Raw genomic sequence first — 26,174 nt, forward strand, 5'->3', positions numbered from 1 at the left:
TGGTTGATTCAACTCTCTTCGCTGTCATTATTCCCATGCACAAAGCTCACTTACCATTCAGATGGAATATCTTATGATTGCCCAGACATGCTTCCCTTCATTGGAGGATGTGGCCACCCAGCCTCAGGTGTCTTTTCTCTCTCTGCTTTTCAAAATCCTGCCCATCCTTCAAAATCCAATTCTCATATTAATGCTTCATTAATCCTTGCCCCAGAAATTGATCTGTTTTTCTCTCCGGCTCTGTTATCGCTTTACATGCCCATCATGGCCCTTATCTAATTCTTCTTGCACAATAAATATTTATGGGGAAGCTTTCCCCCTCCTGATTGTACTGTAACTGCGTGCGGCACGGAACTGTCTTGTGCTTCTGGAAGTTCTTCACAAAACTTAAAATAGGCTTATGTATGCACAGCGTCCATTGGATTGAACTGAAGGCCCTGAAGACACAGGAACAAAAAACTCTGTCCTCAAGGACTTTGTCTGTTGTAGGAAATAAGTAGAATTAGGCATGGATGAAGTCATAAAAAGCAATGGCAGACAAATAACCAAAGAGGGAAAATAGCTCTGGGTCCTTGGAGCATGTAGGATTTAGAGGATTTTAAAAGTAATTTCTGCCAACGACGAAGATGCGGCGGGTCCCCATGGCACAATGGAATCACTTTCCTGATGTGAAGAAAACATGTGCGGCAGACACAGAATTCCCCCGTGTCGGTTCCATTCCAGTCTCCTCCAGCCTAAGAAAACAGCGCAGAGTGCACATGCATGGTGTGTTTACATCCCACTCGCCTATTTGAGTAGAAATAGAAATTAGACGTTCCCTGAAGGTCCTAACCGCCCACTTCTGTTCCTTTTTGCCTCAGCCCTGGACGCGTCCAAGGACCCCTGCCTGAAGGTGAAGTGCAGCCCTCACAAGGTGTGTGTGACCCAGGACTACCAGACGGCCCTGTGTGTCAGCCGCAAGCACCTGCTTCCCAGGTAAGGCAGGAGGCCGGGGTGCTCTCCGCCTGGCGGATCTGGGGGTGCACCATCGCTGACTGGGGGGCAGGAGGCAGAGGCAGAGCGGGTGTTTGTGCTGTGGTTTGATATGGTATTTGGTACCTGGACTCCTGCTGTGGTTCTCAGACACAGATTTGCAAAGAATGTCAATATCTTTATTTCCTTTACATCCACTTTACTTGACTCTGAGCCCTTATCTGAGCAGAGGAACAGAAAACCCTTTCCCTCCTCCTAGAGTGACCCCAGAGCCCAGGAAGCTTGTAGCTAAGAAAACGCTGGAGGGACCTTTAGTCTCCTGGATGCCACTGACATGACCACTAGGGACTGTCTGTGTCATGATCATATAGAATGTGGCATTTTTGTCTGGCTGGGTGCTCAGCATACCATTCCTTCTGAGAATGTGTCTTGCTCTTCCCACAGGGGGCAGCTTCTGATAGTTTCTCTTCCCCAGCCCAGGGGACATCTCTGGGTCCTCAAAGCCTTTGCCTTCCCGCACCCACTCCCAGCATTATCCAGCCAAAGGCTTTTACAAATGACAGAAAGAGCCTTTGATTTCAGGCTACTTCTGCCTTTAGTCCTGCAAAGTACTCACAGCAAGAAAGCAGAGACGCAGACCCAAAAAGCAGGCTTTTTTAGGAGGGGTGTTGGACATGTGGTGGGGGGAGAAAGGTGATTTCAGTGCCTATGCCGCTCCTCTCTTCACACTGCCTGGGCAGCAGAGAGGTGTGCAGCGGCCCAGGAGTTATGACTCCCGGTTCTAGATTCAGCAATTTGTGAGGAAGATGTTTTAATTTCCCTCAACCCTCTCCTCGGTTTCCTCTGATCCTGCCTGAGGAGCTCTGTCCTAGGAAACAAGGTCCAGCAGGAGTGACACAAGAGCAGAGCCTCCCGCCCTGCGCCTCTACAAACGTGGTACCTGCAGCAGCGGGCCTAGCCATCACTGATGTTCATCAGTAGTCGGCCTTTGTGTCTGTCAGACCTGGATGCTTTGCTGTTCCCTCAGACAGGAGTGCTCCTCCTGGAAGTAAGGAGGTCTCACCCCAAAGACCATGCATGTGCCAGCATTTAGCTCAGCACCACCATCCTTGAATTCTCCCAGCCAGTTTGCCAAGTGGGTGTTTATGTTTGTCTTCACTCTAATAAATGAGAGAACTGAGGCAGAGAGAGGCGTTGGCGATTTGCTTGTATACCTAGTGAGCAGCAGCCATCATTCAAACCGGGGCTGTCGAGCTCCACAGCTTGTTTATTATCACTACTTTGTGTTGGCCTCTCCATGGACCTGTCCTTGTCTACCCTCATTCATTGTCCTCCTGCAGAAAGGCACGGAGGACCTATTGTGGGCCAGGTTCACGTTAGGCCCCTAGGCCAGAGAGGTCAATAAGAGACCCTGTTTCCACCCTCAATGAAAATCAATTTTGCTGTGGAATGGGATATAAAAAATAATTTTTATTAGAAATTCCTTCTAAGACATACATACTCTGAGAAATTATCCTAGAGTCTCCTGCCACACTTCTTCTTTCTCTGAAGGAGGGATGATATGTCCTCTTTTGCTACAAATACCAAACACACTTTGGGCCAGTGCTCTGGGTTGTTGAGCCACCTGGCTGTGTGTGTGTGTGTGTATGTGTGTGTGTGTATGTGTGTGTGTATGTGGGTGTATGTGTGTGTATATATCTACATGTGTATATATATATATATGTGTGGGTTTGTATGTGTATGTGTGCATGTGTGCGTATGTGTGGGGTGTGGAGAGCCCATTACCTGTTTCATCCTGGAATACAGCCCTTTCTGGAAGTTCCAGATAAGAGATTTTTAGTTTTGAGCTAAAATCTCTTTGAGACAGAGACAGGAGTCTCATTGGCATTCAGGTATATCCAGGTGTAAATAGTGGTTTTCTCGGCACACCACGTGTCTGTGTTGGAAACACCAACACATTCTTGCTGTGTTGAAAGTGTAGCCCTCATCTCCTGGTGACCACAGACTTGCTGTGGCTAAAGCATGGATTTGGGGATGAGACCAATCTGGGCTCCATTCCAAGGTTGGCTGCTTCCTAGCTATGTGACCTTAATTAATTACTTTACCTTCCTGAATCTGTACTTCCTCATCTGTAAAATGGGTTTAATGAAAGTATTTACTCCACCCCTCTTTTCTATTTGCTGGAATACATCCTCTAGTAAGTCTTGCAGAGAGGATTTATGGGCAGTAAATTTTACTAATCTTTGCATAGGGTATTATGTGTGTATGTTTGTGTGAGAGTTCAATAAGGTAAAGGTATATATAAAGCAAATAAACTAGTGTCATATAATGATAGTTATCTTCCAATTACTAAAACAGTTATGATTGATAGTTGTTATTATTATCTGATTCATTCTGGAAAGTCAGCCAGAAAACTCCAAAGTTGCATGCTCACTCCAGGTGCCTTGCCCCTTCCCAGTCTGATTGGAAACCTGGAGGTTTAGCTTGAGGATCCCAGTGTCCTTTCTGCTGCCCCTTTTGTGACTCACAGGAGGTAAGGACTAAGAAGATGACTCCATTTCTGATAACATCGCCTATTTGTCCATTGGAAAAACAGCCCAAAGAAGAGGCCGATTGAGGAGGCATGCCACTCCATTCATAGCATTTGGGAGGTGGCCTGCACCCGGAGGCCCTGCAGTGGTGTTGGCTGTGGCTGTGGGTCCAGCTTCCTCCTCTCCCCCTCAGAGCCTGAATTACTCTGCCCGCCATATCAGCCAAATGCATACCTCCTCTTAGGGTCTTGGACACCTTCCCAGATGAAACATCTGTCTTTCCACATTATACTTCAGGGGTCCCCTCTGACCATAGAGACCATGTTGACAACTCTATCTATTCATCTATCAGGGAAGTAATCTTTCTCTCTGAGAAACATCTGTAGGCAATTCCATCAGCCAATCTGGCCTCTGCAGCAGCTCAAGAGGCAAATTCCTCCGCCAGACAGGCAGGAGTGCACACACACAGAGAGGCGGCTGGACCAGCCGTGGGCTGATTATGAGGCTGCAGACTTTGCAAGCAGATTGAGATAAAAGGATGGTGAGCACATCAGGGAGAGAATTTCATTAGCTTTCCTAGCTGGCGGAGCTGGAGTGAGTGAAGCTAGCAGTTTGGTACACAGGTCTGTGACTACAGAACTCAGGGCAAGCAATTTGTTGGTAGAGCAAGCCAGGCAACCAGCCCTCCCTCTTTCCCTCCCTCCCTCCGCTGTGGTTCTCTTTCTTTATCAGGGTTGTGTTTGGTTTTGTCTTTGGTTTCTCCTAGTGGCTTCAGCTAAACTCACATTCTCTTTGGAGACTTTTCTTAGGAAATTTTTTATTACATCTCTTCCTGCCATTAAGCTTGGGAAAGAGGGATTCCTGGCAGTGTGCTCACCTTTCTGGTTCTCCAAAAGGGGCCGACCATGCACTAAAGAGCATTGTGAAGTCTGCTTGGAATCGGGAAACCTTCTCTTAAATGATGTTTTTACAATATTGCAATTTTTTATAATGATAGACGATGCTTGTTACAGATAACATAGAAAAGTAAAAAGAAACAAGAAATAAACCATGGTCATATAGTCTTAAAATAGGAATCAAGACATTTCAACATATTTCCTTCCATTCATAGTTTTTGGCCAGTGGTTTGTTTCTGTCAAAGCTTGATTATCAGGGGTGCCTATATAAAAATTCATATTGTTGTTATTTAATTCTCATCAGTTAATATTTATAAACAAGTATTTCTATGTTTCTACAAACCAGTGAATCATAAGTATAAGAGAAAAGACTATAAAACATTTAGAAGAAAACAAGAGTAGTAACCTCGGATTTGACAAAGATTTCTTAAATAAGACAAAAACAATGAACTGTAAATGCCAAAAAAGTGATCAACAAATTAGATAAAATCAAAATTAAAAACTTTGACCCTCAAAAGACACTGCAATGAAAGTAGAAAGATAAGACACACTGGGAGGAAATATTTACGAAATATATGTACGACAAAAGATCCATGCCTAGAGTGTGCGAGGAAAGCATAGGTCCATTCAGAGACTCACTTATGAATGTCCATAGCAGCTTTATTTGCCATAGCAAAGCGCTGGAAACAACCCAAATACCCATCCACAGATGAATGGATACACAAAATGTGGTCCCTCTATTATAATGGAACACTATTCAGCAATAAAAAGAAGTAGGCTATTGATACCTCTGGCAGCATGAATGCATGTCATAAGTGTGCTGAGCGAAAGGAGACAGACCAATTTTAAAAAAGAGTATATATCCTATGATTTCCATTTACAAGAAAGTCTAGAGAATGCAAGCTAATCTGTGGTAACAGGAAGCCTGTCATTGGCTGTCTGGGGTACCTACACATTCTCTAAGGCTTGATAATGGAAAATGGGTCCTTAGGGAGACAGTTAAATCAAACTCTGGTCTTTGCTGCCAAAGATCCCCCTGGAAAATGGGTTTGTTTGGGCAAGAAGAGTTTTTAACACAGCCATATGTTATTTTTACCGACTTAAGTTTAAAAAAAATATTCTCCTGGGTCTTCTTAAATAAAATACCCTTGCAAGGGACAGAGGGTTGGACAGAAAGTCACTCGACCTGCAGAGGGCTCTGCTCTCGGGGATTTGCTGCCAGTCCGGATGGCTAGGTCTGATTTATTGTTCTGTGGTAAAGAGATGGGGGGGGGGGGGGGGTTCTCCCTACAGAGCGCTAGACATTGATTTTACCTCTCGGTTGCCATTGATTTTTATTTGGAGAATAGAAAATTGAAGCATTTGTTGTAAGCCTTCAGGACAAGCCATATTCTCAAATTCTGCAAGTATATTGTGAATAGAGGGAAAGGATGTTGGGATGGGACTTTCAATATCTGAGTGTACCCTGGAAAGCCTTCTGGGAACGGTGGGAACTGACCTGTTTTTAAATAAGGAGCCAAAGTCTCCGAGGGCTGGGCCTCTGTAACGGAATGGCTCTTTATCTCCACTTTCTAATTATCTGGAATAACAACGAGTTCTCCGCACCAGCAAAGAATTCCGATTCAGTGGAGGTTGGTGGTATAGTAGACCACACTGAGCCCCTTCTATCTTTTATGTGAACTTGAAAAAAAAGAATCAAAGTGTTTGAGGTCAGAGAGAAGTACATCACAGGATGTGCCTCCAATACCAAACTCTCAGAGGATATTTGAAAGGATGATGCCTATTTCATCTCAGTTTTGTTTTACAACAGAGCACTGCCTCCTGCTTTGGCAGCTTTGAATGGGCTGATTATACATACACATATCTGTCTCGGTGTGGAAAACACATGGCCACGTGCAAGGTGGGTGATTCCTGGGTGCCTGGATGGCTTTCTGGTGCTTCACAGCTCAAGGCATTGGTAATGACCTCAGTGTGGTCGCGGGCCAGCACCTCCTAGTGAGGTTTTATAATTTTGTAGTTCCCACCCTTTCTCCAAGGGGCTCATGCATTGCCTTGTATTCTGCTAACCTCTGTGAATCTTCATCTGCCGTGCTGTGAGTCCGAGTGCTGATGAGGGTGTGGTGCTATTCTGGGGCTGTGTGTGGAGGTTCAGATTGGGGTTGGACCCCACTTTTGAATCAGTCGCCTTTATAAGCAGAAAAATCATCACTGTGGTCTCTTTTACCGATACCTGCCCCTGGGCACCATGGGAAACAAAGGGAGGGTAGGTAGGTGATTAAGAGATGCCACTTACGGACCACCCACCGTGTTAGGCACACATGGCAGGAGGGGCCTTCTGACTTTCCACAGCTGTTAGGTCTGCATTATGATCCCCATTTTTTCAGCTGAGGCTATTGAGGTCTGTAAAACACTCCCGGGTGCACAGGACAAGTAAAGGGCAGATCTGGAACCAAAATGGAGGCATGCCATTAGCCTCCCTGCCTTTGGGAGTCCTGGGCACAGGCTCTCACTGGCTGGATTAGTGTTCCCTGCTCTGCTGAAGCCCCCCGGCCACTGGCCACGGGGCTCCTGGTTCCAGGGCGCCACTGCACACAGGCCTGGGCCCCTCCCACCAGCTCCTGTTCCTGAGGGAACAGTGGGAGGGGGCCTGGGTAGTGAACCTGTTTCCTCCTTTCTGAGCCAAAGCAATAATTCTGGGTTCATTATTCCCCCTTGAGGGTGTTTTTTCTTTTTAAAGCAACAATTCAAATCACATGTCACTTAAACATAGAGTGTTTAATTACGTTCAACTGCAACTTTATTTTTTTAAACAAGGAAGCACTATATGGATCTGCCTGCAAGGACCCAGCTACTACTGGGGCTTCACTCAGCAGGTTTTCTTAACTCCAGCACCCCGTTGCTTTCTCTGTTCCTTTGTTTTTTTCTGAAACTAAGGGTATTGATTAGAGAATCTTGATGACAAGAGCAGCAGAGAGTAAAGAGCAATTCATAATGGTGCTGGGAATAATTATGTGGAATTTTTAGCCCTGTGGAGCAGGCGCAGAGTGAGAGGCAGATCCCACATTGAGAGGCAAACTTACTAGGCAAGTTTTGAAAAATATATCAAAATCATGCCTGCCGGTAAAATTTACCAGACCCATATCTTGCCTGCCTTGTTTTTCCTTTTTTTTCCTTTTTTTATTTAAAAACAAACAAACAGACGAACAAAAACTGAGGTCTCTCAGTAAGTCTAATGGCCTTCTGCCCGACTGGGCAGTTTCTGGGGGTGGCTCCCCAGGACCGAGCCTCGGCCCTCCCCGCACCCTCTCCTGCACCCCTCCAGGCTGTCATCGCCCCCTCCCAGGCTGAACTGCTGAAGAAAGCCCCCCACAGAGGAGTTCCCATTTCCAATGCACCCCAGAGGACTGGACCATTGTCTTTTTGTGAGCCATGTTCTATCTGCAGGAGATTGAGTTGTTGTGGTGGGATTCCCAGAACGTACGTGTGCCCAGGTGCCGGGGTGCAGGGAGCTAGAACACCAGGTGTCTGGGGGCTGGGAGTGGCTGCTTCCAGGGCCTGGGACTGACTCGGCACCCTCCCTGGATCTCCGGAAAGCACTGAGTATGGGCCCTGCTCAGTGGTCCTGCCCACAGTGACAGGGCTGCTGTTTCTCTGTTTGTAGATGCCTTGCATATTAAGGGATGTAAGAGGCATCAGGTTTCAGTGGATTAGGAAGAGGAGGTTGAGGTGGGTGTGCCAGTTTTGAAGAGATAATCACTGGGGTGATTCCGCCAGGGCTCAGGGCTGGCTGGGCGGCACACGGGTGTGGGTATTATGTTAGCACGCCCATCCCTGAGCAGTAAGAAACAGGCAAGCTCAAGCCTCCCTGCGACTCACTGAAGAGTGTGAGGCGCCTACACATTCTGGGAGGAAGTGGAGCATCCGAGGTCCAGGTGGAGCAAGGCCCGTGTGGCCGCGAAACACATCATCATCTTTTACTAAAGTGATCAGATTGTATTCTCCCTCTTTCACTGACTTCCAGTTTAATTTTTCGAAACCTCTTTCCTTGGCCTTTGTTATGAGTAAATCTACTGTGGCCTGCTTGCTGCTCTGCCTAAACTCATTAAGATCCCAACACTCAGGGTTTCATTTTATATCAGATTAATTCAACCACTGAACCGTGAAAGGCATTCTTTATGGGGAGCAGGCACCGCAGTAGGGCCCATTTGGGGCACTGACCAGGCGGGTTCTGGGGCCAGAACATGGATTCAGGATGATTTAGACGGACATCCAAGGCTATCTTAGAGTGCTTTTGTTTTAAATGGAATGTTCTTAAACTAATGTCCTGCCTTTAATGTTCCTCCTAGAGAGATTGGGCAGAGGGCAAGGCCTTCACACACAGGGACAGCAGAGATGAAAGTTAATTAGTTTGGGGACCTTGGTACCGTTCCGAGGCATTCTCTTAAATGACAGTGTCCGTGGGCACACACTGAAAGGGATGTGGCTCTTCACTGAGAAGTGAGAGGCCTCCTCCGCTGCCTTGGCCGGGACTCTGCCTCAGCTGGAGGGGCTGGTGTGTCCTGCTGCCCGACTGGGACCTTGTCTCTCTGCCCGCCCTCTCTGTGTGCTAAGGGACTGGACACATCTGAAGAACACATCTAGGGCCACAGGCATGGCCTTATTGGTGACAAGTTGTCAACTGTTTCATTGACCCCTGAATCTCTCGGAGCTGAAGGTCTGTGTTGCTCAGAATACCGCAGAGTGGCCTGTGAATCTGCCTTCAGGAGGAGGAAGGGGAAGGACACACGCTGGGCACCGCTCTCTTGGCCATGGACACAGTGTTCCACTGCTCCCCACAGCGCCTCTGAGGCCGGCTAAATCCCCCTCCCACTCCATGAAGGATGCTTGCAGCCTCCAGGTCTCCTCTCTGAGGCCTAACGCCTCTGTCCTGTGGCCATGGGGCTGGCCCTTCCTGCCCTTCAGACTAAGACATAACAGGTCTGCCTGTAGCCAGAACAGGACCGCTCAGCCAGCAGTGGAACTCTGTGTCCCATGGCCAGGAGATAGGTGCCCAGCATGTTCCTTTCCCCTCCTCCTCCTGAAGGCAGGTTCAAGGTCATTCTGAGCAACACAGTCCTTTAACTCTGAGAGATTCAGGGGTTAATTAAACCAATGACAACTTGTCTGGGAGGGCAGCGGCCAGAATTCTTATGGACCCATCTTCTCTGTCCTGGTGGAACCCCGATGAAGAGGGGCTGGGTGATGAGCGGCCCTCCCCCTTGGGCTTGCAGCTGACGTGCCCCGTGTGTGAGTATACCTGAGGAATATGCCTGCAAACTGACCAGAACATGCGGAGGTGACATTTGTTGTCCTATTAATCTACTTCTTCTCCGACTTAAGCACTTTCCCCATGTGCCTTTTTACGCCCACTTCTGTGATGGGGCAGGTTGGTGAGCTGCTCTCACCGGCTCTGTTGCTTGCTTATGGACCTTCAGCGGGATATCCAAACACTGCCTCAGAGCAGCTCCCCCAGCATGCCGGGTGGGCATCTGCAGATGGGGGTTGGGAAGTGGAGCGGTGCTCCCTGCCGGGTGCTGCTGATGGGCGCATGCGATGGCACAGCATTTCTGGTGGGCAATTTGGCCTCATTGGCACCATGACTCCATTTTGGAGAATCTGTTCCAGGGGCCTGAAAGAAAGACTGACATGCCAGGACGTTCAGTGCACTTGACCCACTACTAAGAAATGGGAGCTCCCTCCGCAGGACACAGCCACAGGAGGACGCCTGCACAGATCACACCATGCCTTCTGTAGAGCCCCCTCCTCGGGGGCTAGGCTTGGACTCCCAGCCCTGGGCGAGCCAGCGCCCTTATGTTGAGTCAGAAGGTTTTTTCTGTGGGTAACTTCTACACAGTGGTCCTTGGCCTGGTCCAGAAAGGCACAGAAGGGAGCAGGAGCTTCTCTCCTCCAACGCTGAGTGTGAAAGGAAGAGTCCTGAGCAGGGAAGAGGCAGGATGCGATGTGGCTGCACTGCCCTCTGCACTGCTGCTGCTGACAGGCCCAGGGTTGATGGCTTGTGGGCGTTGGTTTCAGCTGCATTTCCATGTCTCTGGACCTGTCCTGGGAGCAGCATTGTCCTCACGCTGTCTGTGCGCTTCTGCTTCACTTTGCTGGCTTGTCTCCCTAGAAGAGATCGTGTGCAGCCCTCCCAGAGTGGGCGCTTTGCTGCTGGTGACTAGAAAACAAGTGTGGCTCTTTTTTCTCTCATGCACACATCCCATAATAATTAATTGACCCCCAGCCATGCAAGCACATGTTTTCTCAGATTATAGCAGCCGAACCCCTGGTGGAAAGGCATGTGCTGGCCCTCAGCCCCGTGTGTGCACCTGAGCTCACACACAATTAGCCGGAGGCTGTGTTAGCAAAACCCTCAGCCTTCCAGCCCTCCTGGGAAGAGGCAGGGATAGGAATACTCCAGAGGGAGGCGAGCTGAAGTTCTTAGTGTTGGGCTTGCTTGATTATCATTTGCTTTTTTCCTCAATTAGCATGTCTATTGTTAATTCTTTCAAGGTCTCAGGGTTACAAAGGGACTTTCTTTCTTAAGCTAGAAAACAAAGATGAGGCAAGAAACCAATCAGGGATGCCAGAGATCAGTGGGCAATAGTAACAGTGTCTGTCCTGGCCTCTTTTAGGAAGTAACAGATTTTAAAACAGAGCACACTGCTTTTCATTATCCTCAGGGAATAAAAAAAGGAAGTTCCACCGTTCGCTGGCATTTCCCTAATAGCTATTACACTGCTGGCTGGGCACTTTCCCTTAACAAAGCGGAATTCTAGTTGGTGTGTGTGTGCGCAGACTGTTTTCACATGTGGCCCCAGTGGCCAGGCTCGTTCCACCAGCTGAACTTTGGGAGCCTCTGGTGCCATTGGCCTGATCTGTCACTCTCTTAATGGAAGGTGACTGCGAAGGGCACAGAGGCTCCAACCAGTTAGTGGAATTTGCATAATCACATCAGCCTGCTAATCTTCATGGGCTGGTCAGGGACCACAGAGAGCTTTGTGAGTTGAGGCTAGAAGTCAGTTTGGGTAGGATCCCTGGATATATATATATATATATATATATATATATATATATATATATATGTCATTTCAAGTATAAGGAAACCTGGATTCAGGTAATGTTCAGAAATGCGTGCGACACTGAAGAGCTAGGTCTGTGGTCTGGCAAGTTCGTCTTCTTGTCCTTTGCCACATAGCTTTTCAATGTGAAATGGTTTAGGCCAGTGGTCGGCAAACCCATTAGTCAACAGAGCCAAATATCAACAGTACAATTGAAATTGAAATTTCTTTTGAGAGCCAAAGTTTTTACACTTAACCTTCTTCTAAAGCCACTTCTTCAAAATAGACTCGCCCAGGCCGTGGTATTTTGTGCAAGAGCCACACTCAAGGGGCCAAAGAGTGGCATGTGGCTTGTGAGCCGCAGTTTGCCGACCTCGGGTTTAGGGGGTCCTGAAATTAATAGCAGCTCTCTTGCCATGTAGAGATTTTCTTGGATAACTTTACCATCTATGAGAATTCCTGGTGTCTCAATATGTGAATACAAATAAAAACAGTTTAGGTAACATCTACCCTGAATAAATTCAGCCACTCAGAGTAATATGATCATATACAATCGATAATTGTTCTATGCAATGTAGATCATAGGAAACACACTTTATACATTGCTACTAGCATTATTTTGCATTCTTTACCTAATTTCTGGCACATAATGGGCATGTAATACTTGTTTGTTGAAACACAGAGATTATCTCTAGAATCCTAACCACATTTGGATTATTTAGATGTTCTGTTTTGATAGCTTTACTTAAACAGACCCTCAAAATATAGTTACATGGAAGTTTAGTCACAATTGGTTGATCTGACCCCTCTGTCTTCAGTGAAACCTGTGAGGTTTGGTTGGAGAGCTCTTCTCTGGGTGGACTCCCCTCTTTCCAGCCCCGTTCCTGTGCCACCCACTTTCTTCTGTTCCACCCACTGTGGCTTCATAAGCACTACAGGAGAAACAGGGCCTGGCACACCGCTGTGGGTGGGGTGACATGAATATCTTTAAAAATTCTGAAAATGCATTTTTTATTAGACTTTAATAAATGAGTCCAGCAATATGTGGCCGAAGAGAGTTAAATGATAGAGACACACAGCATCACAAAGTGGAAGTTCCCTTTCTCATAGCCTCAGTACTGCTTCACCAAGGGTGCCTTCCATGCTTGGTGTGTGCCTTCTTCATCCTTTCCAACTCATTACACATGTGCACACAGGGCTCTGGAAACTCTCACCTGACCATTGCATCCTCTCGTCTGTGAGGAGTGGCTGCTCCCCCAGCTGACTTGGCCATTGCCCAGCTTTGGTGAAAGGTGGTCAGGAGGCTCAAGTTGAAATGAACCTTAGTCTGGAGGTTGGCATTCCCATACAACTAAAAGATGTTCGTGCTCTTGGAATTGCATTCATACTCGGCACATATCTTTTTGGTGGTCCCAAATTCTTCCTAAAATTTTAAAAACATGCACTTGTTCTGTGGGGTTGAAGGTGCTTTAGAAACCTGGCGTGCTGATAGTTGAGAAGCATGTCTGAGGGCTTTCTGGTCCCTTCTGATATGTTTGAGCCTTAACCTGGGACACATAACATCATGAGCCTCACCCTCCTGACCTGAGGCGGGTCTGACGGCGTGAAGCCACATGAAAATACTGGCTTTCCTGTAATTGAAATGCCACCTCGAATAGTGGATGAGTTAATATTCCATCCTGATAACTGGGGCCATCCTTGGGAGTGTGTCCTCTCCCATCCCCATAGGTCTGCTTTGCTCATGTAGTCTGAGGAGTAAATGAGACACTTAGTGCAAAGAGCTTAAACAATGCCTGGAACATGGTTAAGAGCTCAAAACGTGTTTGTTGTTATTGGTGGTACTAATAGTATTACTATCAGCAGAATAGTTAAGTCCTCAATACAAGTTTAGCTCTTATCATTATTATGTAATTCTCCTTTGAAATCCCAAGCTTCTCTAGACAACGTGTCTCATCCCAGCTGCATGCCCAGAAGCCATGAGGACACTCCTGGGAACTGCATGGAAAACAGTGGCTCTTGCTCCAGATGTTCTCTAATAAACATCTGTTTGTTGGGAAAGTTGGACTCTCTTTGGACAGGATCTCGTGTCTGGGACCTTCATTTGGAAAAGGAAGGAGTCCTGAGCCTATAGCTACCAGGATGGAGAATGTCTCATGTGGGAGCTTGTCTCTCATCAAGGCAGCTTTTGTAAATGACAGAGGCCATTATGCTCTTCCTGTGTAATTTTATGACTTAGTATAATGACTCCAATAACCCTAACAACAGAGGAATTATAGCATCATTTTACTATTCCAATGGCTAACATGTTTTTCATTTCAATTAACATTCATTATTTTTTCTCCAGTTCAAAAGAGCCACCATGTCAACTAAGTATCTTCCATCCTCGTTTTAGAGCAATTACTCCTGATTTTGCAAACAAATTCAATCTTGTTTTTGAATGGACAGCTTGATACTAACAGGCAAATAACATGCAGATCATGCTGGCTGCCAGCAGACGACACTGTGGGTATAGGAGGGAGTTCTTGGGCGGTTTCTCCCTGCTTCTGAGCTGAGAGAGCAGAGCAGGTCCTGGGACTGGTTACAGAAGCTGGGTTTTTCCTCCTGGAAATGGGGATGATATGAGCATTGCATGTGAGGAATCAGAAGTGTGTTTAGGGTACTTGGACTGGCATGCAGTGGTCACACAAAACAGCTGGAATGCTGCTGTTGCTCTTCATGATCTGGAATCTCTCTACTCTTTCACCAGCTGTTCATATGCAGAGAAAACCATCCTATTTAAACTTACCCAAACATGTTAGAATGTCCAATATATTGAGTAAAATGAAAGGTCCTTCTTCAATAAATGAAGGGGGAAAGTCAATAATTCTACTCTATATGCTCTCTGCAGCTACAGCACCACCACATCATTAAATATTGTTGACACAGGTTAATTTCATCCTGTGAGATAAATGTCAGGAAATTTACACCTGCATATGTATTCGTTACTGGAAAAATTGCTCTGACATCTCTGTCCTGCCACCGTTTTGTTGTGGTCCTACTCTGCCCACAGCCAAGCAAAATACTGGGTCACAGCTGATGTCATCAAAGACTCTCTTGATGGGAGAGGTAGCTGTGGGACTTGCCCTGGTGGGTGAGAGTAGGAGCTCTGAGTGAGGAGCGGCTGGGTCCAGTGGAGACAAGAACAGGAAACACTGCTGTGTGGGCTTGAAGGTTAATGCTGAGAAGTCCAGGAACAAGGACAGAGCAGTCATGATCTGGTATGTAGGAGGCACCTTGGGAAGAGCAGTCATGATCTGGTCAGTCTTGCTTGTTGCTGTTGCCATCTTATTAGCGTGTGTGTGGTCCAGTCTGCTGCCAGTGATGAATTAATTGCTCCTGTAAATAAAATGAATATTAATGCATTTATTTGCATACTATACTTTGTAGGAATCCTCTGTGTGGTGTTCCAGAGAACAGTGTTAGAATGAAGTAAGTCTTTAAATTGACAATATCAACATGTGATTCTGCGCAATGCTGTTAACTTGCTAGAAAATCCAAATGTCACATTATTTAAGTACGATCCAGTAATGCTTGCTGACAATGTCCAGGGTTTGACTTCTCACTCCAGGCTACATTTCTTTATAAATATTTCTAAATGTAATATTTATTATAAAGACATAAATAAAAGGTTGTGAAGAATGCAGGAAAAAAAAACGTATTATTTCAGTAATTCTGTGGAATTCCTAGGAATTCAGATTTCTTATTTTTGAATACAAAAACATTAGTACCTGTTGGCAGTTTGGAACCTGCAGCTCTGGAGGCAGCCTGATGTCTGCGGAGTAGGAAAGGCTCCGTCAGCTCTGGGATGCATCGGGGAGCCCTTCTATCACTCCTCAGTTGTCTTTAGAAACTTTGCTAACTGTTGTTTTAAGTCTGAGTTAGGATTTCTGGAAATAAGAGCCTGTTGAATTCTTGTTACTTAACATTCTATTTTTGCCCTCTAGCCAGTGCTAATGATTTGCAGAAATGAAAGGAGAAGTTCTAAAGTCCAAGTGAATAAATTCACTTATTTCACTGAGCAAAGCCTTGTATCTCAAGGGTCAATCTTGTTTCTAAGTACCAGGAGCACAAAAATGATTACAGCCCAGCTGCTACCCTTGAGAAGTGCACAGTGTATTGATGAAACTAGACATGAAAAGAACTGCCTTGTGCTGCGGTGAATGTCACAGTTGGGTCTGAACGTGGTGCACTGTTGAACAAATAATGTCATGGTTAATTCTACTTGGGATAGGGCTCACAGGAGCAGGAGAGATTGCATGGAAGACAGTCAATTTGAAACTAAAACAAGGGATAGGCTTTGCTATGAAGATAGAGAACATTTGCTAAGTTATATAGACTTGGATTTGCATGGCACGTGTAAGAGACATATTTCACTCTTTATTGACTCAAGTGTGCGTGCGTGTGTGTGTGTATGTGTGTGTGTGTGTGTGTGTGTGTGTGTGTGTTGGAGAATAAGGCAGAGCATTCAATGACCCTACAAAGTAGACTCAGTCAGTTTAATACTAAAATTAGGAGCTTAGCCTATGCTCCAGAAGCTGCGGAGAAGATGAAGATTTTGAGCGTGGGGGTCACATTAGCAGATTTGTATTTAAGAATCATCACTCTGCTTTACAATCATAAATGCTGGTTATTTTGGTAGACTTTAAAAAAAGATTGCGAATAAGCAGCTGAACCAAAGAGAATAAGAAATGCCAGTGATCACTGATTGTCTTCTCTCCATCTTGGGGATTGGGTAGGTGGGGATTTCCTGTGCAGTGCTGTCAGCAAGGTGGGAGGTGTGGCTGCTCCCGGCACCAGCCAGACTGGGGTGGAGTTAGGGCTCCATGGCTGATGGAAAGGATGGCAGAACCTTCCTTCCAGACCAAATTGTTTGTGTCACTCCCACTGATGAATGTCTGTGACATTGGGAATAGCAATCCCATCAAGATACTTTTATCGGATTTCACTCTTCATTGACTCAAGAAGTGAAATATCTTAGAGTCAGAAGGCTGAGTCCCTTGCCTCAACTGGGTTGGTTATTTTTTATGGTTCACACTGAATTGTGGAGATTGGAATATATACATAATAACCAGGGAAGTTGTACTCCATGGTCTCACGTGTACTTGATTATAGTTACATAATTTGGCCTCTGGACAGAGACCACAGGTTTGGTTGCCATCTCTACTAGGGTTCTAGTGAGGTAAGGAACACCCGGGTTTGCCCTGCTAGAGCAGTTATGCTTGTTTCATTAAATCTGGGCAATTTCCGAATAGGTTGGCCTTTGTACTTCTAGTCCTCAAGGCATCATAGGAGGTTGTCAAGCATGATTCCTCTGGCATAGTTCACAAACACTTGACCTTGGATATGGGAACTTATTGCTTTGCTGGTTTAATGCCAGGACAGTGTTTCAAAAACTTACTTACAAAATGGAGCCCTGGTGATGAAAGTACAGATGCCAAAATAGGGAGTTAACAGTCTCACAGGGCCTTGACCAGTGTGGCTCAGTTGGTTGGACTTTGTTCTGTGCACTGAAAGATTGTTGGTTTAATTCCTGGTCAGGGCACATGCCCAGGTTGTGGGCTTGATCCCCGGTGGGAAACATGTAGGAGGCAGCTGATGGATGTTTTACTCTCTCACTCTCACTTTCTCTCCTCTCTCCTCTCCTCTCCTCTCCTCTCCTCTCCTCTCCTCTCCTCTCCTCTCCTCTCCTCTCCTCTCCTCTCCTCTTCTCTCTCAAAATCATTTTTTAAACTATTAAGAAAAAAAAATAGTCCCAAAGAAGCACAGTCATTTCCAGGATACCCCAGTCTGACAAATGTCTAGAAAGTAACTTTGCCATATTTCTGTGTGATACCAGGCAGGTCATTCCCCAGCTATGTCTGATTCTTTAGGTATAAAATACAGTTGCTGCACTGGATTGGTTCTAAGGTATTTTCTGGTCCCAACAGGCTGTGATTTGGTCATTAACTGCTAAGTAGCCACACTGGGTCAGCCCTCAGGGACCCACCCACTCACCAACAGGGATATATTGAGTATCCAGGATGTACCAGGCCCATTAGTAAGCATTGGCCAGTAAACTTAATGGTGAGGCTCAGGTCCAAGCAGGGATGACCTGTCATTAACTGGTGATTAATAGCTGGTTCCATCTTTCCTCCAAGCTGTTGGCTCAAGTGTCCACTTCTCTCTCTACTGCCTTTGGCTAAGCTCCTTCAGGCGTCTTTCCTCTGGGGCATCATTGCACGTGCCTGTGTCTGCTCCAGCAAAGCTGCCCCCTCTTTGAACTTCATAGCCCCTTCCTGGGAGTTCATAACAAGAATCGTTTCAGCTGTGGACTTGTAGCTGTGGACCGACCCAGGAGAGAGCTGCTAGACGCCACAGCTTCTGCCTCTATTTCTGATTCATTATCCATGTCAGACAATCTGCTGTGAGAATGATGACAAATGTGTGGTGTTCTGCCGAGGGAATCGTGTCCTCTAAGATTAACCTATGCTGGCAGCCTACTTGGCTGCTGCTCAGAGTCCCATCACCCACCCTGCCTTCTTCAGTAGTCCGGAACAAACCTGGAAGTCTACATAGTGTTTGGCAAAGGATAATAGGAAACCTCATATCCATTTAGAAATGCAAATAATAGATGAATTTATTTCAGACAGAGAGGTGTTTTCCAACTCCAGAGCCTAAGCATTAACAGTCATTCAGGACTATCTGTGTAAAGCACTTCAAGGGTACAGTCATAGCCTGACAGTCCACAGACACTTGTCCTTACCCAAAACACAGGCCCATGGTGATGAGAGTCACTCCTAGCAGTTTCAAGTAAGAGAATCAGGGTGGCGGTCTCCGCAGCCTTTCTTCCAGTGGTTTGTGAGAAGGGATGGGGCTCCTTCTGTGGACACAAGCCATCCTACCAGCACCATGTATCGTTATGACAAAGGTGACGATGGGAGGCTGGAACTGGCATGAAAGACTAGAATTGTGGTTATTTTTGTACTTGAAAGTGACATAATCTCAGAGCCTCTATCTAATGGCACATTGGAAGCTGGACTAAAATTGCTTCAAAATGTATCCAGAGATGGTTTTCCACAGCTGTGAATGAAGTCATTGGCTGCGTTTGGAGATGCAGTTCTAGTGGAGATGCTTGCTGAGCCATCTGTGTGTCATCCCGCTGGAAAGCTGCTGGTCAGCCCCGGAGGAGTCCGAGGCCTTGGGTGCTGTTTCCAGGCACCTGTGATACGCCCTGCGCTGGGGGCTGGTGAGCGGATGGAGCCACACTCCTTCCTTGTTCTTTGTGATGTATTGCCAGTGGCTTTTCACATCAGGAAGTGATGTTTTACAACATTTTAATGGCCACATCGCCTTTCCGGTCCATCTGGTGGGTTGGACCTAGGCTTTTGGAGCAGTCAGTCTCCTGCCCCCACCAGTGAGTTGGGACGAACGGAAGTGCTGACTTCTTGGCCAGCCCTTTTAGTTATTTGGTCTTTATCCAGGTACTTGGAGGAAAGAACCATGAGTATGGGAGCTTTCATTTACTTATCTCCTCTTTTTTCCATCCTCAGGCAAAAGAAGGGGACTGTGGCCCACAAACACTGGGCAGGACCTTCGAATCTGGTCAAGTGCAAGCCCTGCCCCACCGCACAGTCGGCCATGGTCTGTGGCTCTGATGGCCACACCTACACATCCAAGGTCAGTCACCTTTGTCTCCTTTGTTGTGAGAAATACTCCATATCTGCTGGTTCTGACGGGTCTCCATGCCCAGACTGGCTTCGCCGTGTGAAGCTCCTTGTGACATGGGGCCTTGTCCTTGAGAAGCTTCCACGTGAGCAGACTGTCAAAGAGACAAGTGAGATAGGAATATTACCCCCTGTGTCCTGGTGTGAGGGAGATGGGGTCAAGGGCCAAGGGGAAGGGGATTCTGAGAGTGGATGTGATCCTGAGGTTAACCCAGGGGAGCTTCCTGGGAACGGTGAGAGAGAGCAAGCTGTGCCAAAGATGCAAGCCTTGTAGCTCAGCTCGGCTAATAAGAACAAAGACATGAGGGCAGCCCTGGATGCTGCCCAGAGGACAGCACGGTGACGGGAGGAGTGTGACATCAACACACGCTTCTGCTGTGTCTCTGGCACATCTAGATGTCATCCAGCCCTGCACCAGGCCCTGGGGCTCCGGCCATTGTTCCGTTCTCAGAACCTCAGGGGCTTGCAGTGTAATGGGGAGGGCAAGTGTGGGACGGGCCATTGTAACGCAGGCCTATGGAAACAAAAGGTGTTTCATAGAAAAGGGAAACAGGGACCCAGTGGATCTATTTGTTCTCCTGGGTAGGACAGGGAAAGTCTCACAGATGAGGGGCATTTCATTTGGGCTCCTGCAATAGGCCCTCCGAGCAGCGGGGGAAGGGATGTTATCAGAAGAAAGGAGGAAGGAAGCAACACTTCCTTCTCAGAACTTCGGACTCTCTCCTTGGGGGGTAAAGTTGCCCATTTGTGTGGGGAATGGGTAGTCTCACTGGGATACTGAGTTAAAGAAAAGGAAACTACAGAATGGACAAGAGTTTGCTTATTTGTTCTTGTAGTCAACAAACATAAGTCAGCCCCAACCTGGTGCTTTGGAAGATTTGATTTACGAGGGGCACTGACTGGATTTACGGGGGGCATTGATGAATCAGTTCTGTCCCCCACTCCAAAGATAGATCCGGCCACCATGGTCTCTCACCTGCAGCCCAGCTCCCAGGTGTGCACAGCCTCCCGGGGCGCTGCTGAAGCGCAGTGATGATGCAGTAGGGCTGGCATGTGGCCTGAGAGCCTGCATTTCTAACACACACCAGGTGAGGTACCTGCTGCTGATCCAGGAACTACACTGGGTAGGGAGGTCTTCAGTTTTCACAGGTGCCTCCTAATAAATCTGTTTACCTCTAGTTTTCCCTTCCCCTGCCCTCAAAGTCCATTTCCACATGATTGAAGGGGCTGTGTAATTCTGTACTAAATGTCTGTCATGTGGTCATGTGTCTCCCCCGCTTACCATGCTTGGATGGTTTTCCTCTTGCTGCTAGAACTAAGCAGACCCTTCGTCGTTACTAACAAAGCCCTCTAGCCTTTGGCTTTTCTATTCCATAATCACTTACCATAGAAAAACCCTCCCTTCATTTGTTCAGTAGTGAGCTGTTCCGGGCACTGTGCAGACCATGGTGAGGGGCAGTGGGAACGAGACAGACACCATCGGAGGTTATAGTCTGGTAGAGGAGACACAAAAGATAAGTCAGAAAAAGTCAGAAAACAAGCAAATGAGTAATTTCAAATTTGGGTTAGTATTGAAAAGGAAATGAGCTTAGCGCTGAGAGTGAGAGCAAGAGAGGCCTGTGTTATAGGGGATGGCGAGGGAAGGCCTCTCTGAGTGGGTGACCTTAAAACCGAGGTGGGGGGGGTGGGATGTTCCAGAGAGAGAAATAGCATGAGTCAAAGTTCTCAGGCAGGATGATGTGCTTGAAGAACTGAGAGATACCAGCGTGACTAACGGTGAGGCTCTGGAGAGGCACATGAAGTAAGGTGGACAGGGAGGAGACATTTAGCCAAAGCTGACGGTGAGCAGACAGTTGAGGAATGCCAGGCTCATGGAACATTTGTTACTGTACAAGTGTCTTCTTGCCCATGTCTGCCCTAAGAACGCGAGATCCTAGAGGGAGACACCATGTCAGTTACCACCTTAACTAGACACAGGACACAACACATAGTGGGTGCTTCCCAAGACATAGCACACAGTGGGTGCTTAATTAAATCATGGACAAGACTGGACCACCAGGGACACTAGCTGAGAAGGAAAAGCAAGATTCTGGTCTGTGCAACCCATTAGGGATTTGAGTGAATGGACTGATGAGGGCTTAGCGATTGAGAAAAATAAGCCATCCCCATCAAGGAGCCAAGTTGCTTAGCTAAACACCCAGCCTGGGGTTCAGGCAGAGAGTCAGAGGCTCCTTGCAGTGGTTCTCTCTGTGAAGATCCAGCATGTGCTGCTCAAATTATTCCCTCCAGCTCTGGAGTAAACTGTCTGACCCTCCAGCCTGTGATTGGGGACGAGCCATGAAATGTCAGTGAGTGATGAGGGCTGTTTGGGCAAGCGGCATGTCAAGCATCAAGCCCCAGCAAAACCCTGCCTGCTTGCCTGTCCCTCGTTCACAGAAGGAGCTTAGAATGCCAGCGTCCTATGGCCCCTGAGCTACAAGGAGCAAGGGTAACCCATCAGACGTGGAACCCATCAGACGTGGAACCCATCAGACGTGGAACCCATCAGACGTGGAACCCATCAGACGTGGCTTCAAATACTGTCAGTTGCCCAGGGAATGTCTTTGGAAAGTCTCACTGGTCAGGGCCCCCTCAGTCTGGGCTGCAAAGTTGGCTTTTTGTGTTAAAGAGGCTGCCTATTTACAGATACTGTTAAATGGCTTGTGTAAGAGGCAGGTCAAGATGTGGAAGAGTCCTTTGCAGTGACTCCTGAATCCTTTAAAGAGCAGTGACTTCCAGAAGGGCAGAGCCCTCGAAGGCCCTCCTTGCATAGCCTGCTGTTCCTCTAGTGTCCTTGAATTCCTACACCAGCCTGAGTCCTCAAATTCCAAGGCCTGCTCGCTGCCGTCTGTTCCTGAAGCAAAAGAAAAAACCTAAAGCCTTCTCATCAGAAACCGTAGTGTCCTTCTCCCCATTCTCCATATGGGTATGCTGAGGCCCAAAGAGCCGAAGACAGTGGCATCCATATCTCCTGTCTGGATCTCACCCACTTCTGTTTGAAGTTAAAAAGTGGGGAAGGTGACGGAGGGAAGGCATTGCAGTGGAAAACACTGTTGGTGTTGGGTTTTGGTATTAGTCCTCTAGTTTCTGTCTTTTATGAACTTCTAGGTTGGCATTCTCTTTTACCTAAAGTAATGAATCAAATACGACTTGGTCAAAAGGCATCCACTGACTGCTCCAGACCTCAGAAGCCCGGGACAGTTCTAACTCCCATGGCATCCAATGTGGCTTCCTTCCAAGGGGAAGTGTTTCCTCTGGTTGGGTTTCTTATTGGGTGATTTCGTTATTGCCCCTAAATCCATGACCACTTCATTATGGAAGTTTAAGGGGACATTTTAATCTCACAGACAAAGCTTTTGAGGACCACCAGTCAGTGGTCAGTTAAAAGAGTAAATGAGTTAACTATCAATGAAGAAACACCTTTCCATCCTTTACAGTTAGGAACTTTTCTGTGTCCGTGGGGTCAGGAAGCAAAGGACAGATGAGACCATGACGCGTGGCGATTGGATATTATGTCAGATTCACAAGAGTTCGTGTTGGCAGAAGTATATTGCAGCCCAGTCCCATCAGCAAGGACCTGGCGCCTGTAATAAATGATCATAGTTCCCAGACGCCGTGTTTGCCCTTTCACAGATGGTCCAGAGGCCGCGGGAGCACCATCAGGAGCAGGAGGGAGCCTGAGCCCCAGCTCTGTCCTCGATGCCACTCTTTGTCCTTGGGTCTCATCATACTAGCTTTCCTTCTGCTTCTGGAACTGGGGGATGTTTTAGGACCCTCAGTCAGTACCAGGGTTTTTCCAGGACCGGCACCAGCCACCATTCAGAGCCCCGTGACTCCCCCAGGATGAGAGGTAAAGTGGATCAGAACGCACAGTACTGAGATGAAGGAGTATATGTTACATGGCAATAAATGTTTATTGAGGCTCTATAAAGTATAACCCATAAAAGATAAGGAACAGAAACCCCCCGCTGGGAATAGAGAAGTGTAGGCTAGTGCCGCAGCCGGCCTGAGAATGTGACAGAGATGCTGCCACTTGGCGTTGATTCTAGCAGTAAGGATCACTCTGGTCATTTAACTGTCCCCGATGTCACATTCTCCTGCCAGGAAAAATGAAGTAGGTAGTCCAGACACTCAGTACATGGTGGTTGAGTCTGCCTTACTCTGTGTCATGCATTGCACTGAGTACTGAGGATGTGATAAGGGGCAAAAGAGAAAAAGTCCCCATTTTCATGCTACTTTCAAAGAAATTGGACAAGTTGAAAGGCAATCTCTTTTCATCGGAATAGGGGCACTTGGGGTGCTGCAGGACACAGAGCAGGGCTCCCTCATCTCCCGTGGTCTTCTAGAAGAAATGGTGATTCTTCCTAGAGGAAGTGATGATTCAGTTGAAATCTTAAGGCTGAAAGGAATCAACCAGAGGAAGAGTCAAGGAGAAGGTAGGGCAGCTCATTCATCCCAAGGAAAAGGGGGCTGATGAGATGAAAGGAAGCATGTTCCCTCGAGGGAACCATGACAGTGTCATTGTGGTGGGGTCCCGTGTGGATTGGGGGCAGGTAGTTGACTAGCTACAGAAATGAGGCTAGAAAAGAAATCGGGGTCCCTTTCTACAGGGCCCCGAAAGCCACATGAGGAGTTGGACTTGACACTAAGAGCTTCAGGGACGCTATTAGGCATTTATATTTTTAATGGACCTACACTGACTGCACAGTGGCCGAGGTTGGGGGCAGGCCTAGAGGCAGGGTGACTGTGAGGAGCCTGTGAGGGGAGCCAGGCCAGGATTTGCATCACGTTTGCAGAGATGAATTGAAAACAGTCTAAAGAGGCACTCAGGAAACCGGAGCTGATCTCGGGGCTGAATTTAAATATAGAAAGTTATGTCATCTCTGAGCTCAGCAGAAGGGCTTCTTCACCGTCCCAGTCCTGGTGGGACTTTCGAATCCGCCTGCCAACAGCTTGTGGCCTCCATGGGAACCAGCTGGGACCTGTCATCTGGGAACGCCTTGCCTTTCTCTCCCATTAGCCACACGGAGAGATGGAAGCTCTGGGGTCCTGGCTGCCAACTTCTAATTTTGCCTGTAAGCAGCGGAAGTTGCTGCTGCTGACTAGAATCTGGCCAGCCCAGACTTCAGGTGGGCAGTTTTAGCCTTCTCTCCAGAGGGAAAGCTGTTCTGGGAAGTGTGAGCAGACCAGGAGAGGTGCTGGGGTCCTGGAAGCTCAGAGGAGCAGGGGTGGAGGTCCCTGCTGCTTCAGCCCCGGCCCCACTGGTCTCTCACTGCCAGGTCTCTTTCAAGAGGACTTCATTGTCTTTCCCCATCTCCACCCACCCAACCACAGCTCAGGTGTGAGGGCCAGGATTGCTCATTTCCCACCCAGAAGCCCAGGGTGCCCATCCCGACCTCTGAAGAAGGGGGCTCTCAGAGGACAGACAGCTGGAGCCCTGAGAACCAGCCCTGTTCTCGGCCATTAGCCTGGCTGTTGGTAATTAGAAAATAAGCATGCAAATACACGTCTTCTCCCGCCCCTCCCCACAACGTTTACTTCCTTAATCGGAGTTAAACAATTAGCAAATGGCTCGTTTGTGTCTAGACACAGAGGAGAGATGCAGTTAAGAACTGCTGCGGAGGAAAATGCTCTTCTGCGTGTGCACGCAGCGGGCTGGGGGAGGAGGGGTTCACTCTACAGGGCTGGCATTTCTTTCGACATGTTGTCGCTGCAAATTATATTATTTCCAGAGTCATCTTAATAGTTTCCAACAATGGCTACCAAGTAAAGGTCATGTTTGAAGTTCTTGGCAAACGGAGTCTCTGTTGGCCGCATTTCCCATGAGCAGGCTTACAAATCCATGCTCTGGTTAGAGCAAGTCCAGGGCATGGATTTGTAAGGCGTCTCGGGTTAGCTTCCAGCTCAGTATGATTTCTCCATCCCCCACCCCCAGACTTCCGGGGCCCCGTGACTGTGACAGGCGTGGGAGGGCTTTATGTGTGGCTGCTCTTTGCTTTTTTTTTTTCTTTTTTTTTGGCAGAGTTGAGGCTGTCAGTATATTTCCAGGGATATTTGTAGACAGCTCGGCTTCCATAGAACCTGCTGGGTGAGAATTGTCTCCACTTGCAGATGGCTCATGGGTGAGGGCCTGGCTTCTGAGAAGCAGGAAATGAAGTGACTGGAAAGGGTAGGCAGGAGGCTTGCATTTGCACATGTGCCCAGGAGAGTGGGGAACAATGGCAATATAACCACCCAGGGTTGAGAGGACTAGCAGCGGTTTGGGGAGTCACTGGTGCTCTGGTCTGAGCAGTCCTGTGAGGGACAGGAAGTAGCAAAAGTCCCAATGCATCCCTGTGCTCTCAGGCAGTAGGAGAATGGCGTTCTGTGTCCACAGAGCACAAGTCAGGTAGTAGATTTCATTCTTTTGATTTTTTGTTATTTAGAAAAAGCCAACAAAAGAGGTACTAGGACTTTGGGGAAATACTCAGTATCATCTAACCAATGCTAAGCACTTTTGTTTCATACATTAAACCGTTTGGGATTTGAGGACAAATCTCCCATGGCTGATACCCCAACCTTGCCTTTTCCCCTGAGGGCTTGTTCATTTTCAACCTCCTTCCCTCAGCCTAGGGTAGCCAAATATTATTTGATAATGAGAGCTGGTAGTCATACTATGAAAACCCTCAACTATTTGTTTCAACAGAGTTATTACCCTAGTTTCATTATCATCCTTTTCTTCTTCTTCATGGGGTTTTTGGAAAGAACAAGTATAAATAATATTTAAAATATTAATTGTGTATTATTATAGGTTCTGTTTGCTATAACAAAAGCCCAAATGAAACAGAATCTTAAACAGGATAAAGTTTTATTTATCTCTCAAGTAGATATTCCAAAGACAAACAGCCCAGAGCAGAT

At 47.2% G+C, this 26,174-nt stretch overlaps 1 protein-coding gene across 2 annotated transcripts in view; it reads left to right on the plus strand.

Moving 5' to 3' along the window:
- The window catches only part of SPOCK1 (SPARC (osteonectin), cwcv and kazal like domains proteoglycan 1), a 425,520-nt gene that overhangs the window by 298,171 nt on the left and 101,175 nt on the right, over positions 1 to 26,174 (plus strand). For both annotated transcript variants that reach the window (XM_084884564.1, XM_084884565.1), the window contains 2 exons: positions 861 to 975; positions 19,065 to 19,191. In XM_084884564.1, the coding sequence (XP_084740690.1) occupies positions 861 to 975; positions 19,065 to 19,191 (242 nt within the window). The remainder of the gene's footprint in view (positions 1 to 860; positions 976 to 19,064; positions 19,192 to 26,174) is intronic.

This window comes from Pipistrellus hanaki (genome assembly GCF_964339955.1).
Source record: "Pipistrellus hanaki genome assembly, chromosome: 5".
Classification (NCBI taxonomy): domain Eukaryota; kingdom Metazoa; phylum Chordata; class Mammalia; order Chiroptera; family Vespertilionidae; genus Pipistrellus; species Pipistrellus hanaki.